This window comes from Phalacrocorax carbo, chromosome 13 (genome assembly GCF_963921805.1).
Source record: "Phalacrocorax carbo chromosome 13, bPhaCar2.1, whole genome shotgun sequence".
Classification (NCBI taxonomy): Eukaryota; Metazoa; Chordata; class Aves; order Suliformes; family Phalacrocoracidae; genus Phalacrocorax; species Phalacrocorax carbo.
This window is the reverse complement of record NC_087525.1, coordinates 11610583-11627259: the sequence shown is the minus strand read 5'-3', so window position 1 is coordinate 11627259 and position 16677 is coordinate 11610583. Positions and strand designations below refer to the sequence as shown.

Sequence of the window (16677 nt, the reverse complement as noted above, 5' to 3'; positions counted from 1 at the left end):
CTTATTGTCAAGGATCTTTGTTCTCTAGACTATGGTTATAAACCACCCTCATTACAGATAAAGGCAACCATTCTTATTACTGGTCCTCATGACAACTTCTCAGGAATCTTAGGAGAGAGGAACATGAAATCAAGATAAAATTTGACTATCAGTTGCCTGAAAAGTTTATGCGTATTGAAACAATCTGTGACTATCTTCCTGCTGACAAATACACACCAAAGTTACATGACTTTCCCACAAACCTTGCAACACAGCCCTTGGATGTCCATAGTGGTTGGAGAGATTACCACGGAGATAAAGCAGCTTCCTGGTTATTCCTACCCTGAGGACATTGGTCTCCTGCACACCTAAACAGAAAAAAGCCACAAAATCTATATTTTCCAATTATCAATCTAATCCTACAGCAAGTGAGCAAATCTTTATTTCTTCTAAAGTGAACCTGGTAAAAATGCAGCAACGTGCTATCTCCCATGTTTTGAAAGCACTACATCCTACACACATTGTAGCCAAATTGACAAACTTTGATAAGAGAACATTAAGCTCAACCTAACTAACCTTTTCACTTTAATAAAAATATATTTTCCATTTATGATGCCACTGCTAATGATATTAGACATATGAAAAAGATTACCCTGGTCACCTACATATTCTCAAATAGCCAATACTTCAACAAAAGTCATGGATTAAAGCAGAAAGTGTTGTCTGAGATCACTTTTTTCAATAAAACTTTGAAATTTGACACAAAATAAATTTGACTCCACTTCCTATGAAATCGGTAATTTACACCTTAAAACTGTGGATTGCTTCAGGAAGGCACCATTTAGTGTTTATTATTATTCTTATATCTAATAAAATTAATCTGTTAAAATCGTACATAAAGATGTTTTAGAGTCTGCTTAAGAAATTAAATCACCTTTTTTGTTCCCTCACCAATACATCACAGATTTTAAACAAGCACTTATACCAATCCATGATGTATGCACAGTTAGACAAATGAGCAAATTGCTTATTTCTTCTCAAGTGAACCTGGTAAAAATTCCACACCCTGTTATCTCCCATGTTTTGAGAGCAGATTTTACACAGTTTAAAGCACTATTCTCAGAGATGCACTCAGAAGTCTGAGCTACATAAAAAACAACTCCCTTCAGCAGACGAAGATGCAGTAAAAGGCAACACGCTACCCACATAACACCTGAGCAGAGAAAGCGGCTGCACTAGCAGCGTGAGCTGAAGCCTCTGGCCCCTCGTGACAGGGCAGACGGTTAAGCACAGTTGGATGAGGTGGGTCTTCCTAACAGGCTCCCTACCAGCGGGCTCCTCACACAAGCCGTACTGCCCCTGAGGAAGCCTGTTCGCTGCAGTGTGTGGAAGCGCCCTTACTTGTATTTGCACTGGCGGTACGAGAGGGCCCGGTTTCACCGCGCAGCGGGGCAGCACCGTGCGGCAGGCCGGCCCCGCCGCGCACGGAGCGGGGGAGCCGGCCGCAGGCTCACGCTGCTGCTCTGGCGAAGGCTGCTCGCCGCCGGTTCCTCGCCAGCAACGCCGCTCTCCCAGAGCAACCAGCCAGCGAGGGGCGGCGGGGCCCGGCAGGCCCCGGCCCTCCGTCCGGTGGCGGCCGTTAGCGGTCACCCGGCGGGGGCGGCGGCCGGCGGGGACGCGCGGCTCTGCCGGATGAACGGGAAGCAGCGGAACCGCCCGACCCCGCGCAGGACCGCCCGCCCCTTCCCGCCGCCCGCGGGGCCGGCTTTGTGGGGAGGGACCGGGCGAGCGCGCAGGCGCAGTTGGGAGGCGCGGCGTGTTCCTCCTGCCACCCCCCCCCCCCCGCCCCAGCCCGGCGCCCTTCTCGGGGCCTCCCCGTCCCTCCCTCCCCCACCCCGAGGCCGTTTAAAGGCGGCGGCGGCGGCGCCTCGCGCCTATTGTGGCAGCAGCGACCCGCCACCGCCGCCCCGGCACCCGCCGCCGCCGTCCCGCTCCGATCCTCCCGTCTGCGCGCGTCGCGGAAGCACCGGCGGCCGCCGCCGCCGCCATGTACCGCTACTTGGGGGAGCTGCTGGCGTCCCGCCTGGGCGCCGGCTCGGTGCTGGCGGGCGCGGAGCCCGGTGGGCCGGTAGCAGCGGCGGCAGCAGCAGCTGGGGGTGCGGCAGCGGCATGGGGCGGGGGCCGGTGCCCGCGGCGGCACTACTGCGAGGCGGCGAAGAAGGAGGACGACCCCAACTTCTTTAAGATGGTGGAGGGGTTCTTCGACCGCGGCGCCAGCATCGTGGAGGACAAGCTGGTGGAGGGGCTGCGCACCCGCGAGAGCATGGAGGACCGGCGCCACCGCGTCCGTGGCATCCTCCGCATCATCAAGCCCTGCAACCATGTGCTCAGCGTCTCCTTCCCCATCAAGCGCGACAACGGCGAGTGGGAAGTGATCGAGGGCTACCGGGCGCAGCACAGCCAGCACCGCACCCCCTGCAAGGGAGGTGAGACCCGCGCCCCCCGATCCCGCACACGCTCCCGCACCCCCGGGCCGGCGGAGGGCCGTACGGACGGGCCCGCAGCGGCCCTGCCCTTCCCTTTCCCCTTCCCTTCCCCGCAGCCTCTCCCGCCGCGGGGCGGGCGCTTCCCGCGCCCCGAGGTACCGGGGAGATGCCCGCTGCCCGCCCGCTCGCCCGGGAACCCTCCCGGGGAGGACCGGCAGCAACCTCGGCGGGGAAAAACAAGTGTTCCCAGTTACCGGCTGGATGCCGGGGAAGAGCCGTTCTGCAGGGAAAGCCGGCTTGGCAGAGCCGAGGCCAGCGGCATACCTGTGCGAAGGGACGGGCCAGGGGAGTCCCGCAGGAGCTGAGCAGAGCTGAGCTCATGGGGGGTCAGCCCTGCTCTCGGAGGAATCAGACTCCCTTTTAGGCCGGGATCGGTGGCATTTCCTTAAAAAACAAATACAGATGTCCTTCAGCATAGCGTATTGGGGAGCTGTGATCTTTGTGGACAGTTAAGTATTGGAGACCATTTCAGGACTGTCTCAAACCAGAGCTGCTGTAGTCTGTAAATACGCTTATTTTTCTCCAGCATAGACCAACTTTGCGGTAAATAACGGTGGTGGCAGAATGCCCGGTTTTCTCTGTGACTTCTTATCAATGAGGACCTCTGGCTTCCAGAACAGACTAGGAAGGGAGTTCTTGGGTAAATGTGTTCCTGGTAATCGGTTCAGCTGGTGTGTGTATATGGCGTGGGGACGTTTCTCTTTGCAGCACAGAGAATCTGTCCCATTAATGTGGTTCCTAACCTCCCAAAATCAAATACGTAGTGAGCATCCCATAGCTTAATTCTTACCCAAAAGAGGCTAACTCGACTACTGGTCATTACTTGGAACAAGAGTTACCGGCATCAGACTGAGTTGTAGCTGAAGTTGGGTATGGCTGAAGCTCTGCGTGGAGCTACAGTTTCTCTGCCATTGCTATAATTTCTTTTAAATTACTGATAGTTATTACACTTCTGTTTTGTTACTGCTTAGGTTGTTACTTTTTGCTGCTGCCTGCAAGAGTCCTTTTCTATACAGCCTGTGCTAGTCTTAAGATCCCTGCTTGCATAACAAAATACAGTTCAGTGGTGGCAAATGAAGTAACAAGATACTATCTAACATATGATAACTTCTAGTATTTCACATTAGTATTGCTCAGAACTGAAAAAAATTAATGTTTTCACAGCAAAGACCTATAAAATACCCTGTACATGAAATAAAATTACCAGTTGGGTAGCTGGATAGCTTCTGTTCTGATACCTACATTTCTAAATCATCTACAGAATTTCTTGCTTTTTCAGTAGCATTTCTTACGCCCATCTGCGCTGACACTAGAGCAAATGCTATGAGTGTTTATGGGAAGTTACAACTGTAAATTTCAAAGCTGTTGGAAATGACAGCTAATGAAAATACTACGTCTCAACAGTCTCCTTTTCTCCCTGTGCCGTGGGTTTAGGGAAGGAATTGTAAATGATATTTACTTTCCACTCCTTTCAGCATAGTGATCATAAATGGATTTCACCTTCTAATGCTCTCTAGGAATTTGCTCACTATCAGAGGGCAGTTCTGGCTTTGTAGTAAATTTAAATGGGATGTGTGGTAAGTGTAGATTGACTGCCTGAAACCTGCTATGAAAAAAGGTGGGAGGAAATAGAACACTCCTCCTTAAACTGCAAAGAAGAGGGGTAGTAAAGATATTTCTGCCTTTGTGGTACACTGGATCCACTGGAAGTGTACCAACAACTTGAGCTTTTGTCTAAAAATGATTTTTAAACTACAATCCTAGTAGATTCCACAGGGGAAAAGACCCAAAGCCCAGTGAAATACAACTGAAACTCCATCGTAGTATGACCCAGGAAAACTTGGCTGAAGTGAGTGTCTCACACTCTATGGAGTCCAGAGCCTGATGCAAGTAATTCACACCAGCAAGAAACACCAAGGGACATAAGGCCAACTTCTAAAAGAGGGGCTGAGTTGGCAAGTGGAAGGCTTGCAGAACAGTGGGAGGAACACAGCTTCCAGAGCATTTCAGATGCAGGATTGTGGACTTTAACTTTGCACTTACTGAGAAGTAAAGTTTGATAAAATAAGGTTCCCCAGATCAGGTTTTTTTTTTTTAAGGATCTGTATTTTGTACTAAGAAAGAGATAGCCTTTAGTTACTGCTAGGTAATCGCTAGCAAGTAGGGATGCTTTGTCATCTCTGTCATTCTTTTAATGAGCGTTGTACTTTAAATGCTCATTGCTTGTATTTCTTGAGGTTTACATGTTATATCAATCATAATCAAATTTGGCTTTACATCTTTAGGTACATCTGACGAGAAAGTACATGGTATGCACATTTATTACTAATAAGCTGATGGTTAAAATGCTGTTTAAAGAATATTAAATACTCTTCTGTATGCAGATTAGACAAATGATCAAAATGCACTTTAAGATTCAGGTATGGAATGCAGGAAAACAAATATTTTTAGGTCTTTTAAAGGCTGTCTTCCTTTAATTTTTGTTCCTCATTTCTTTTTATACACCCACACCAAAATGCTTCATTAGTGATTTTATGTTACTTCTGTATACTGTTTTTGTTTATAAGGTCATTTACAGATTCAGTCATGAACTAATGAAGAATTTATACTGTAAATAGATTTTTTTTAAAAATCTTGATTTAAATGCTCTAAACCTGGAAGACAGCTCAATTACTTGAGGAAACAGACTAAATACACATTTGACTTGTCTGCACCTTAACAGCACCTTCTGTTTCTACTAAATGTTTTTAGCTTAACTTTATAGTAGTTAGATTATGTTCCATCTGTCACAGACATCGTCTTCAATTTCTTTGCCTGCTCATTTTCTTCTAGGGTGAAACCACGACCCCTGCTTAGTACTCTAGCCTAAATCTGGAAAGGGCTAAACTTCTTAATGTGAGGTTGATCTTTATGAAGCGAGTTTAAAATGCATATGTGCCTGCAGATGATTCATGCCAGTAATAACGCATCAGTTCCTTGACTACTAGTCCATCTGCACCTCCTTCTCTGCTGTCTTCTCTTTTGCCTGCAAGTAGTATTGCTACTCTCAGTAGAGTGAATGCCAGAAGAGGTCTGATTTGAAAATAAGGTTCTCGACTGAATGTGGATGACTGTGGCCTGATACAGAAATGGAATGGCAGAGCACATGGGTTGGGCTGGATGAGGGCAAACTCAAGATCAGCCTTACATTTTCTGTATAGGCAAACTTCTACACCTTGGTGGGGAACTTGACAGTCATATTTCTATTCAAGAAGTACAATGCTTTTAATACCCAAGTTCTGACAATATAAAGCATAGTTAACAAAAATAGGAAGATATTTAATGGGTGCTACTGTCCTCTCTCCCCTCAACCACGTATAGAAACACAAGTCAACTTGATTGTGTTGGACACAGTTGCCGCTATGCGCTACAGCAGGTGATTCTTCATTGGGTCAGGAGAAGAGCTGTTCAGGAAGACTGGCACTAAGTATGGAAACATACCTTCTTTTCAGCGTATAACTTGTGGGTTTTTTCCGCCTCATCAAGAGAACCCAGAAATAACATTTCTTGTTGCGTCCTGTAGCGCTTACCTATTTACTTGTTGTAGAAATGAATTTTCAATTCTACTTCAGGGGTTGCAAACCTTTGCAACTCAAGAAGGTGGTGATTTTTTTTCTTTTGGTGTGCTTCTCCTGTGTGCTTTAGGAATCTTTACGAAATGGTCGTGTATGTACCCATTGAAGTGGTAGGCCTCGCAGTATGCCCAGCGTGCAAGTCCAGGTTTTAAAGACTCCATTTTCTGCAGTGTAGCTCTTTGCTGGAAAGGAAGATTAGTTAGAAGCCTTCTCATCCCATTGAGAACGTGGAGATAAGCAGTTTTCTTGTGTGTTGGAACTCAAGTTGCTTACAGTCCAAACTTAGTATTTGTATGACCGGACTGATGTGGCGTGGTAGCTGAAGTAATGCTGTGGGTCAGATCACTCTTTCCCTTGCTTGTGCGGTGACTTGCATGTTAGTGGCCAGCACTAACAGGAAACCACAGCTGCTCTCGTTCACGGCACTGACAGCTGCCTAAAGAACTAAAACAAACCAAGCAGGGTACAGGAAATGAGATGGCTGAATACAGATGACTTGGTTGAAAAGTACTCCAGCCGTTCCTACTTAAAATAATGAATCTTTGTAAATAATTTTATCAGGTTCTATGAAAGATATAAAACTGGTTAAGCTGCTTTTTCATGTAGTTGCTGATCGCTGTTTTTGTTAACAGGTCAGTTTCAGAGAATAGATCAGTGAAAATAACCAATGTGCAAATATGAATAAGCTTATTGAACTCCTGCCTGCTTAGTAGCATGGAAATTATTCCATGTTTTTTATGGCAGCGTTTACTGCAGGGATAAAGCTATTAAGTGGTTTCAAAACTTTTTAAAGCATTTTCACATTAACCGACTGTCCAACAGGTCTGTTATCAATGAAACCAAATGAATCAGGGTTGGGAAACAAGCCAACCTTTTGTTTATGCTCACCCAAATTGCCTTAACCAAGTCTCAATGGCTTCCTCAGTTCCAAAAAGCTTTAACACCGTCTTTAGGTCCAGACTAGATTTAGTCTGACTTTCACTTACATATGAATTTTGAAAAACTTTGTCATATGTTACTTTGATGTTCACTGTCTGTATATGAAGGCAGGTGATTCTTACTTTATTTGCTTAGTTGACTTGGAAGTGAATGAATCTGATTTCCTGTGTGGTGCTGCTTTGACTGGTTAGCGGAAGGAATTATTCTGCATTACAAAACTTCCCTATCTTCTGGTTTTGGCTGCTTCTGCATATCAGGATTTAGCCTCCTCACTTGACTTACGAGTTCATGGTAATGAGCTTCTTACTGCATAAGGTGACATTTATTCATACTGTCCTTGCCGCAGTTTTCCAGCTGCAGAGGTCTGAGGCTGATGCTAATCTCAGTGCCCAGTCACCACATAGCCACTGTCGTACACATTACCTTGTCTAAACCAGTATACGTACGTCAGGATGGTAACCTTACTTGCAAAGGAAGAAGCTTTACATGCAAGAGTTGTACCAGTACAACCCCATGTGTTGTCTTGGCTACTGTGACATTGTTTATTCCCCTTTGTAAGCAGGGGAAGTAAGAAGTAGTGCTATAAGGTATCACTTCAGCAGAGCTGTCTTTATACCTGGGTTTATTGGTGGCTTTGCTGTTTTAAGTCATACATGGATGAAAGTTCTGAGGTCGTGTCTTTGGCCCAGGGGTCTCAGAGGGTGAGATATGGAAACATACCCTAGGGACTGTGCAACTGATGGAACTGAAAGGTAGGCCATCTGTAATGTGAAATAAACTATGGAAACTGATCTAGCTTTAAAGGAATATGAAAGTTTTACGGGAAAAAAAGGTGATCAGCCTAACTGTGATAACACTTGCAGCACTGCAGCTAAAGCTTATACAAGTGCCTTATTTTCATAGGTCTCCGCTTTCTTATTATAGAGCATACCTAACTGCAGTTAGTACAAGAGTGGATCACAGAATCGCAGGTATATATTTAAATTGCAAATTGAAAAAACAGGACAAGAAATGGGTGTGCTATGCTTTTCCTCTCCTTTAATAAACTCGTTGCAATTCTCAGTGAACCATATATGATTCATGTTTTTACCTCTGATATTCTTGCAGGAGGCTATGCCTTGCTCTTCTGGCTGTGAATCTTTCCAGTCTCCGCTTTTTCATATAATCAGCTCATATTGTTTTTGCAGTAGCTAGCTTTGTCCTTGATCATAAATAGTTGTTTTCCCTTGCTGCTGTTGGCTCCTTGTCTATTTATAGAGAGATCATACCTCTCTCAGCATTGGGCTTTCTGGATAAACACGTGTTGGAGAGAGTGAGGAGGGGAATCTCTTGCGTGATAGTGTCCCTCCTGTTCTCTGGGTCATCCTAGCAGGTATTCTTTGTTCCATGAATTGCAACAGCTCCATTTTGTTAGGAAATAAACTCATAGGCAGAGCATGGAATTTGCCTGCTTCGTGTCAGCACTGTGGTAGCTTATTGTTTTGTAGTTCCTATGGCATTTGGAGTAGCCAGGGCCAACTCATGTTATTTCCGCCCTCTGCACACACCCATGCCTGTGGTATTAATATCTGCATGAAAGTAGTGGCAGTGCATCTTTCTGTATCAGACCTTACTGAGTGCAGTTTAATGAGCAACCTGAGCCTTTAGGCAGGGTTGAGATGGTTCTATAGGTGAGGCTCTACTTCACAGCCATATTCCAAGTGCATGAATTCATGTAATATATGTTTCCCTGGTGGTTTACCAAATTTGCCGTATTTAAAACTGTCGTGGTTTAGCCCCAGTTAGCAAATAAGCACCACACAGCTGCTTGCTCACCATACCCCGCAGTGGGATGGGGGGGAGAATCAGAAGAGTAAAAGTGAGAAAACTCATGGGTTGAGATAAAGACAGTTTAACGCATAAAGCAAAAGCCGCGCACACAAGCAAAGCAAAACAAGAAATTCACTCACCCCTTCCCACGGGCAGGCAGGTGCTCAGCCTTCCCCAGGACAGCAGGGCTCCATCATGGTTACTTGGGAAGACAAACAACATCACTCCAAACATCCCCCCCTTCTTCCTTCTTCCCCCAGCTCTGTATGCTGAGCATGACATACGGTGTGGGACATCCCTGGGGTCAGTTGGGGTCAGCTGTCCCGGCCGTGTCCCCTCCCAACCCCTTGTGCACCTGGCAGAGCGTGGGTCGCTGAAAAAGTCCTTGACTAGTGTAAGCCCTGCTGAGCAACAAGTAAAACGTCTCCCCGTTATCAACACTGTTTTCAGCACAAATGCAAAACACAGCCCCATGCTAGCTACTGTGAAGAAAATTAACTCTATCCCAGCTGAAACCAGGACAAAACCACCAAATCTTAGTAATGCACCACACTTTTTTTCCAATAGAAAATATTCTTGGGCTTTTTGCTGCATGGAATGAAATAACTGTATATGTGTATATTTTTAAGTCTATTTCAGGTATAAGTACAGCATATTAAAAGTATACAAGAAGTGGTATACTGAAGTATTCTGTCTGGTTGAGTACCTTAATCGTCGTTGAATAGATACTTCTGGTTAAATCAGAATGGTGGGATGTCTCTATAGGGGAGTCTCCTTCCTGCCCCAGGTTATAGGTGGCTAATGCTGTGTGGGAAGAGACATATTTTTATCTCATCTCCTGGCAGTTATTGAATTGAATTTAGGAATGTTCTTGTTTTCCAGCACTGAATTACTCATCTTGCTTTGTTAGGTTTGTCTGGAATTTCATCTTCAGTAATGACAAATTTGTCGTGGTGCTGTTTACCACACTTTCCAAATGGTTAAATAAGGCTAAAACAGTTTCCTTATAGGGAATGCTCTTTTTTCTGGATTTAGAAAAATGTACTTGTTCTGAAAGCGCCTAAGGATTGCTTGTAACATCGGTTCCTACTGTGTTGGATGCCATGCCAATGATTACGTAGAGTTTGATAGTAGTATGTTCACAACCTTGCTTACTTCCCAAATGTAAAAATGTTAAAAATGTTCCCAAAACGAAAATGTTATACATAATCCAGAGTTAAAACACTAAGGAACTAAGGCATTACAATAAATGCTGGAGCTGGTTTATGGATTTTGTTTGGGGACTTTGCTGAATAGTTTGAGCAAGGTGACATCTTTACTGAAGTTCCTTTAGACTCTGGATGTCGTGTCAGCCTTTGGACAGGGTCAGACAAGCTGTTAACCACTGCAGAATCTGGAGTTGATAACTGGGAGATTAGTATGGCTGTACTCAGTCCTAAAAAGTTTCAAATGGGATCAAGAAATCTGTTTTGCTGAGTGCTGTATGGATAGTGTAGGATAGCTGCTGCCCTGAAACACTTGTTCTGATGAGCAAGGATTCTGCAAATAGAGGTGAGCAGAACCAATGCACCAGCCTAACAAGAATTGTCATCTGTACAGGACCCAGATTAGTTTCAGAGATCAAAATATGATCATAACTAGAAGAAAACACCAAAGTCAAAGCAGGACAGAAGTCTCTGTTAGATATTAATAATTCAGACTGTAATGCAAATCTGTTCCAGGTTCTGGGGAACTTGAGAGACTTGCGAAGATTTGCAAGATATTTAGTGCAGGAAGAGTAGTTTACCAAGTGTTTTGCCCTGAACCGTTACTATGGCAACTGTTTAGTTTCGAGACTTGTCTTTGAATACTTTGCACTCATTAGTGGTGAGGGCATACATAGATATGACCATTTAAGATCACTACAATGGAAGATCAGGAAAAAAGTACCCTAACTTTCCTAAGTGTAGATTTTTAGGCATACTAGAAAGGCAGTAATAGTCCTTGAAAAATTGGTTTTGTACACCATGTTTTCTAAGGACGCATAATAAACACACTGAACATCACAGAACACACCGAAATCTGTACAATGTAAAATCTAGTAGGATGTGTAGCCGGGTTTCTTCGAAATCAAGATCTTTTTTACATGCCTGTTAGTGTACTTTTTAGTACAAACCTGCTGTTTAAAATGGTGACTGACTGCTGTCGTTACAGAATCAAAAATAAGGTCTTACTAATAATTACTATGTTAACATTTATTTTAAAAATACTGTGTTTCAAGTGCTTCGCTACCTCCATTTGGAAAAGTGCAAATTAATCCATAGCGTCTATCCCAGACGCTAAACTTAAATCATGAGCAAATTTTACTTTGGCCAAAATAATTGTTGGGCTCAGTGCAAGAGGTAACTAGGTGAAATATAATATCTCCAAAATGCAGATAATAATTAAAAAAAAGGGCGTTTTAAAAGCGTAGACATTGCAATGTGATGATAAAGCCTTCTCTTTATACTGACCAGTAATAAAACAAAAGTAAAATAAAAACATTTCCTCATCTAGAAGGTCTTGTGCATAGAAAAACAAAGTCTCTCTCAGCATACTGTTTAACTTCTTGGGGTGTGGCAAGGAAAGAGAATTCTCAACTAGAACAAGAATTTGTATGTTTTCCAGTGAAAAGTATTTTCCATGGCAGTGAGTCATACTGTGACTTGAGGCTTTCTTCAAACTATTTTTTGTAGCTAGTTTGCTGTAAAAGTCACAATTTTCCAGTGACTTACTGCATGGGACCTGCCAGGGTTTAAAGAGATCACAATCTTATGTGTAGCAGTGGCTTACATTTGCTTATGTATTAAGAATATTTAAAAAAAAAAAAAACACCAGTATTTTATCTGTGTATACAGCCCATTTTTAGTCTTGGGCTATTTATTGAATGCATAGTACATTGCCAAAAGAGCCGTACAAATGCATGGCAATACTCTCCTCCTGCCAAATTAGGAAGCTGTCAAACTAAATTTCTGTGATGCCCAAATAGAATATAAATTAAGTCTTTTATCTTTGTGCATCCCCTTGCAGATGGAATGTACAACATTCTCAGATGCCTGCTTCTCATCAGTCCTAACAGCTTAGCACAAATAACTTCCCTGTCAAGAGGTGGGCCTCCTGTAGAGTAATTACAATTCCTGGAAAACTGGCCAAACTGTGAAAAGGAACAAAATACAAGTGCATCTTAAACGTTGTCCACTCATGCCACAGAAGGGAAAAAATCGTCACACCTGTCAGGGAGCCTGGAATCCACACCTTGAACTATGCCCGACACTGTAGTGGAAGTTTTTAGCAGATAAACTGGAGCAAAGTGGCTAGTGAAGTCGGCACAGCTCTGAGTTGACTAGTCTCCCACTTAAGAAGATAAAGCCAGCAGACTAGCCATTTCAATTAAAGCTGTTTACAAGGCTAGAAAAGAAGCTGGGCGACAAACAAGTATCTTGGCTAAAAGCCTTTCAGTACTTTGTTAGTCCTGGGGCTTTTTCCCTAGTTGCCTTGGTATGAAAGTTTAATATTTATTACAGTAAAGTTTAAGGTAACCCTTGGGTGTAATACAAGGAAACTGGAGATGTTACTGTTTTGCACATGTTTGAGCCTTCTAGTAGAACTGCTGCTTGTTTACCTTTTCAGATCCCATTTTCAATACAATGTGCAGAAGAGGCTGCTCCCTCCTTTTTTATTTTGCTTCTCTGTTAAAACTGTACAAAAGAACTGTCCCTAACGACTTAGCCCACTGCTGCTTTCCGTGTATCAGTAAGCAGCATTTTGTGTGCCTGCAGGAGTATAGTTACAGCAAAACTGCTTTGCCTATGCAACTTGAAGTTTGAATAAATATATGGGTTGAATAAATACACAGTGACCTAGTTCAGCTGGGGGTGGAGGGGCAGAGTTCATTTCTGCCCAGCATGGATCGGAGCTTCAGACTTGGCTGGCTTGAGCAATGCTCGAATGAGACCTGTCCCCAGAGTACCTGCTCAGCCGAGAGGGATCAGTGTCCCCAGGCAGGACAGTCAGTGCCACAGGTGGTGTTTGTTCTTGCTCAGGCCTTGACAGAAGGATAACTGCTCCTCTGAAGGATCAGAGGAAGAAGTGTTAAAAAAAACACATATGTTGTAACTTCGACTGGTCTGTTGGGCTTTAATAGAGTCCTCTTAAATTTGAAATATTACTTCCTGTGAGAAGGTTCTTGAAAGCCCAGACACTAACACCTTACAAGCTACCTAAGTCAGAAACTAGGTTGCTTTTGGAGACCACCCTTTCCCTGTACATGCACTAAATTTAAATTCTGTTCTGCAGAGGCACGGTACTTTTACTGATTGAACTCACATAAGAAAGCAGCACTTGGCCCTCAGCTTTATTTGAGCAGCACTCAGTTCCTTTGAAACTGGGATTGTTTCCAGAGCATTCAGGAATGGCTTTCATAGCAGCACAGTGCTTTAGTTTGGATAATGTATGCTGGCCTTTTTTCACTCCTGAGGACCTGAATATGGTCTTCTCTTTACATAATAGGAAATTTGCGGTGCCTTGTCCTAGCATCTAAAGGACACTCTGTGCCTGCTACAAACCGCCATGCAACTTGGCACAACCTACAGCCAAGGATTTGGGAAGTAGAGGTGGGGATAATAAATGCTTTATGCCGCAGTTATATGCTTAATGATGTAGGAGGAGTTTGGATAGAAGCTAAGGTATAGCTGTAGGGGTGGGGTTTTTTTGCTGTGGCCACATGACTTTGGACACTGTGTTATATCTTAAACGTCATGTTGAGGCTTCTGTAGTTCTGTATATTTACCCTGTCAGTTTGGTTAAATATTTGCTACTCTGCAACTACCTCCAGAATACATGAATTTTAACTTTGAGTTCAGTCAATTTATTGGACAGCTAGAACCCATTTTTTAGAAGACCGATAAGAGGCAGGTGACAGATCTCCCTACTTTTGTGTAATCATTTTCTGCTCAGTTTTGAACTGCCCTGATGGCTGGGATCACCCATTTTGCATCCGAGCCACTATCAGACCACAACAATTTGAATCTGCATCTGGACCATGCGTCAGCACACACTTGCAGTTCTGCTGAATGACTCAGAGCAGGGAATGCAGGTGTGGGCTGGCTTCCACATGGGTGTGGGCTGGGTGGCCTGGTCACACAAGCTTGCTGGGGTAGAGTTATTCCATCAAAATGTTTTGAACAAAATTGAATTAGTGGAGTGGCTTTCTGCCTTCTGTTACATGGCTGTGCCTAGCAGCCAGAGCTCTGAAGCTGCCTATGGTTTTGTTGGACCACAGCGAACGTATTGCAAGGCTCATGACTTAACAGGAGCTTGCATTACCCTAGCAAAGAGATCTTGATTATAACCTGTACTGATAAATTATTTTCAGGAATGAAGTTCATCTTGTATATACAATGAATGAAGTTCAAAGCCAAAGATCTTATGGGATGCTGATGAGCTTTATCAGCCTCTTGAAAGCTCTACTCCAAGTTACCTGTCAGCTTGGCTTGTCATCCTCCCAAGGAATATTTGCTTTTGTTCCAAGGTTGAATACGGGTGATAAAATACTTAATAAAGAATTGCTGAAGTCTTGAATTTCTGCTAAGTAAATTATAGATATTTAAGCTGTAGAGCAAGTAAGTTGATAAATTACATACTTGCATGTTACAGATGACTGGTCTAGAATTAACTTTCCCAATTTATAAATACCTGTGACGTTGTTCAGTGAATTCCTTTCTTTCTCGTGTGTCTTTTGCAGGTATTCGTTATAGTTTGGATGTTAGTGTGGATGAAGTGAAAGCCTTAGCATCTCTAATGACGTACAAATGTGCTGTGGTTGGTAAGTAATAATTTTTCAAGCAAGGATACAGTCTTTAATTTCAGTCAGTACTGATGTAATTTACAGAAAAGCATCTAAAGGATTAAATTAAGTTTTAGACACTAATCTCTGACTAAAATCTGTAGCAAGATGGGAAAAATATACAGTGACCAAAATAATAATACATGTTCCCTCTGCTGTTACTGTAGATACTTGAATAAAGCCACATTTTCATTTGAAAAGTCCAAATTTTGCTAGTTGAGTAAGAGTACTGCTTTTGAACTCACATAAAAGTATGACAAACTTGGGTTAGGAGGGGACTAATTTTAGGGGGAACAGATGGAGTCTGTAAAGGTTCCAAGCAGGGGAGCTGTGGAGGGAGAAGGATAAAATTCATTTATGGGTCAAAAAGAAGTATAATTCATACACAGCTGCTAAATTGTAGGGGCGTTTGGAGAGGATCTGCACATTATGTATGAGAAAACAAAATACTTCTTAATATATAGAGACACTCCACTTAGGACTTCCAAAATAAAATTTTTTTGAGCTAAACCAGTAAAATATAAACTGTAAAACTTTCTGTTTCTACAAGTGCCAAGTACAAGAGCTTGAAGTATAGAAAATTTAAATAATGAACTTCTGAGTTTCAAAGACCATTTTCAAGCTTGAAATATTTCCCATTTTTATAGAACCTTTATGAGATTATAGCTTACACTCATGAAGCCCTAAACATGGCAAAACCAAATTTGCTGCTAAAATCAAAGTTATAATTCCTCACATGTATTACTGATGCATTCTGCCTTTATTGTTGAAAAAGTAAAATGCTTTTCCTTTGCATTCTTGTAGATGTGCCATTTGGTGGGGCAAAGGCTGGTGTCAAGATCAATCCCAAGAACTACACAGTAAGCTGAATCATAGACAAAAATTCGGTTTCCAGCAGTACTGAAGCCAGCCAGTTAAAAAAGCTCTTCTTAGGGGCATTAGGGACCGTTAAAACTTCCTGCCACTTCTGCCTCCATAAAGGCTGAATTTAGGTTGTGCATGCAATAGGTGGGAAAGGAATTTTTAAAAGATGTGTTTTTCAGAGGTGGAATACTTCAGTTATTTAATTTATTACTTTTTACATAAAGTCAGAAGACTGCAAATAATTTGGAACCTGAATTTTTTTTAAGTTGATGCTGTTAATGAAGGCTTAAATTAAATTGCTCTTAGAAAAAAGTTAATGTTTTTGTTTATTTTGACAAATAGTTTTATGCTCCATTAAACCTCTCTATGCAGTGTTCCAGTGTGAATAATAACTAACTTGGCTTATAAAAAGTTTACTGCAGGCTTGCCTTCTTGCCCTAATTAAAATAACTCGTACAGAAAGGCATACTAGGATACGTAACAGATATTCTAAGCTCGAAACTCCTGTAAGGATCTGTGTGCAGTCATTCTCCTGTGTTGATTACACAAGCAGCAGGCTGGCTATTGCTGGTTATAAATCTCTCACATAGGATATCAGATTTGTTTGCTGGAAATCTCTGCCACAAGCACAAATGTTTCTTCCTGTGCCCCACTCCCGATTTGTTGTGGATCAGAATGTACGGAAAGAAGGCCGAATGTTTCCCGAGTACCAAGGGTCTGTTAGGGAGTGCCATATAAGTTATATAAATATATGAATCATCCTTTCTTCTAAAATAAAATGGTATCTGTTTATGTTTGGGCATAACTTCTAGCAAATATTCATAAACACTAAGTATTTCTTGTGATATTTATTGCATTTTCTCTATAGGACAATGAGTTGGAAAAGATCACAAGGAGGTTTACCATGGAGCTGGCAAAAAAGGGCTTTATTGGTATGTTGTGCAGTTCTACTAATAACATTTAGGAATCTGATTTACTGTGCATTGGCAGTGTCCACTAGATAGTATCCTTAAAAGACTGTTTTTCTGAGAGCTGTAAATACTTCAGGTATAGAACTTTCAGC

The 16677-nt window shown here is 42.8% G+C and overlaps 2 protein-coding genes across 6 annotated transcripts in view; one reads left to right on the top strand and one right to left on the bottom strand.

Annotated features, from left to right (window-relative positions):
• SHLD2 (shieldin complex subunit 2) overlaps positions 1-3059 on the bottom strand; it is a 43267-nt gene extending 40208 nt beyond the window's left edge. For 3 of the 5 annotated variants that reach the window (XM_064464821.1, XM_064464820.1, XM_064464818.1), the window contains exons 1-2: positions 1381-1740; positions 243-347 (exon numbers count right to left, since the gene is read on the bottom strand). The gene's annotated coding sequence lies outside the window, so the exon portion shown is untranslated. Of the gene's footprint in view, positions 1-242; positions 348-1380; positions 1741-2789 lie in introns of those variants that run through there. The other 2 variants (XM_064464819.1, XM_064464822.1) reach the window with 2 other exon arrangements.
• Positions 1905-16677, top strand: part of GLUD1 (glutamate dehydrogenase 1) — a 30905-nt gene continuing 16132 nt past the window's right edge. The window contains exons 1-4 of the mRNA XM_064464829.1: positions 1905-2465; positions 14649-14729; positions 15555-15610; positions 16483-16546. Coding sequence (XP_064320899.1) covers positions 2027-2465; positions 14649-14729; positions 15555-15610; positions 16483-16546 — 640 coding nt within the window. The 5' untranslated portion in view covers positions 1905-2026. The remainder of the gene's footprint in view (positions 2466-14648; positions 14730-15554; positions 15611-16482; positions 16547-16677) is intronic.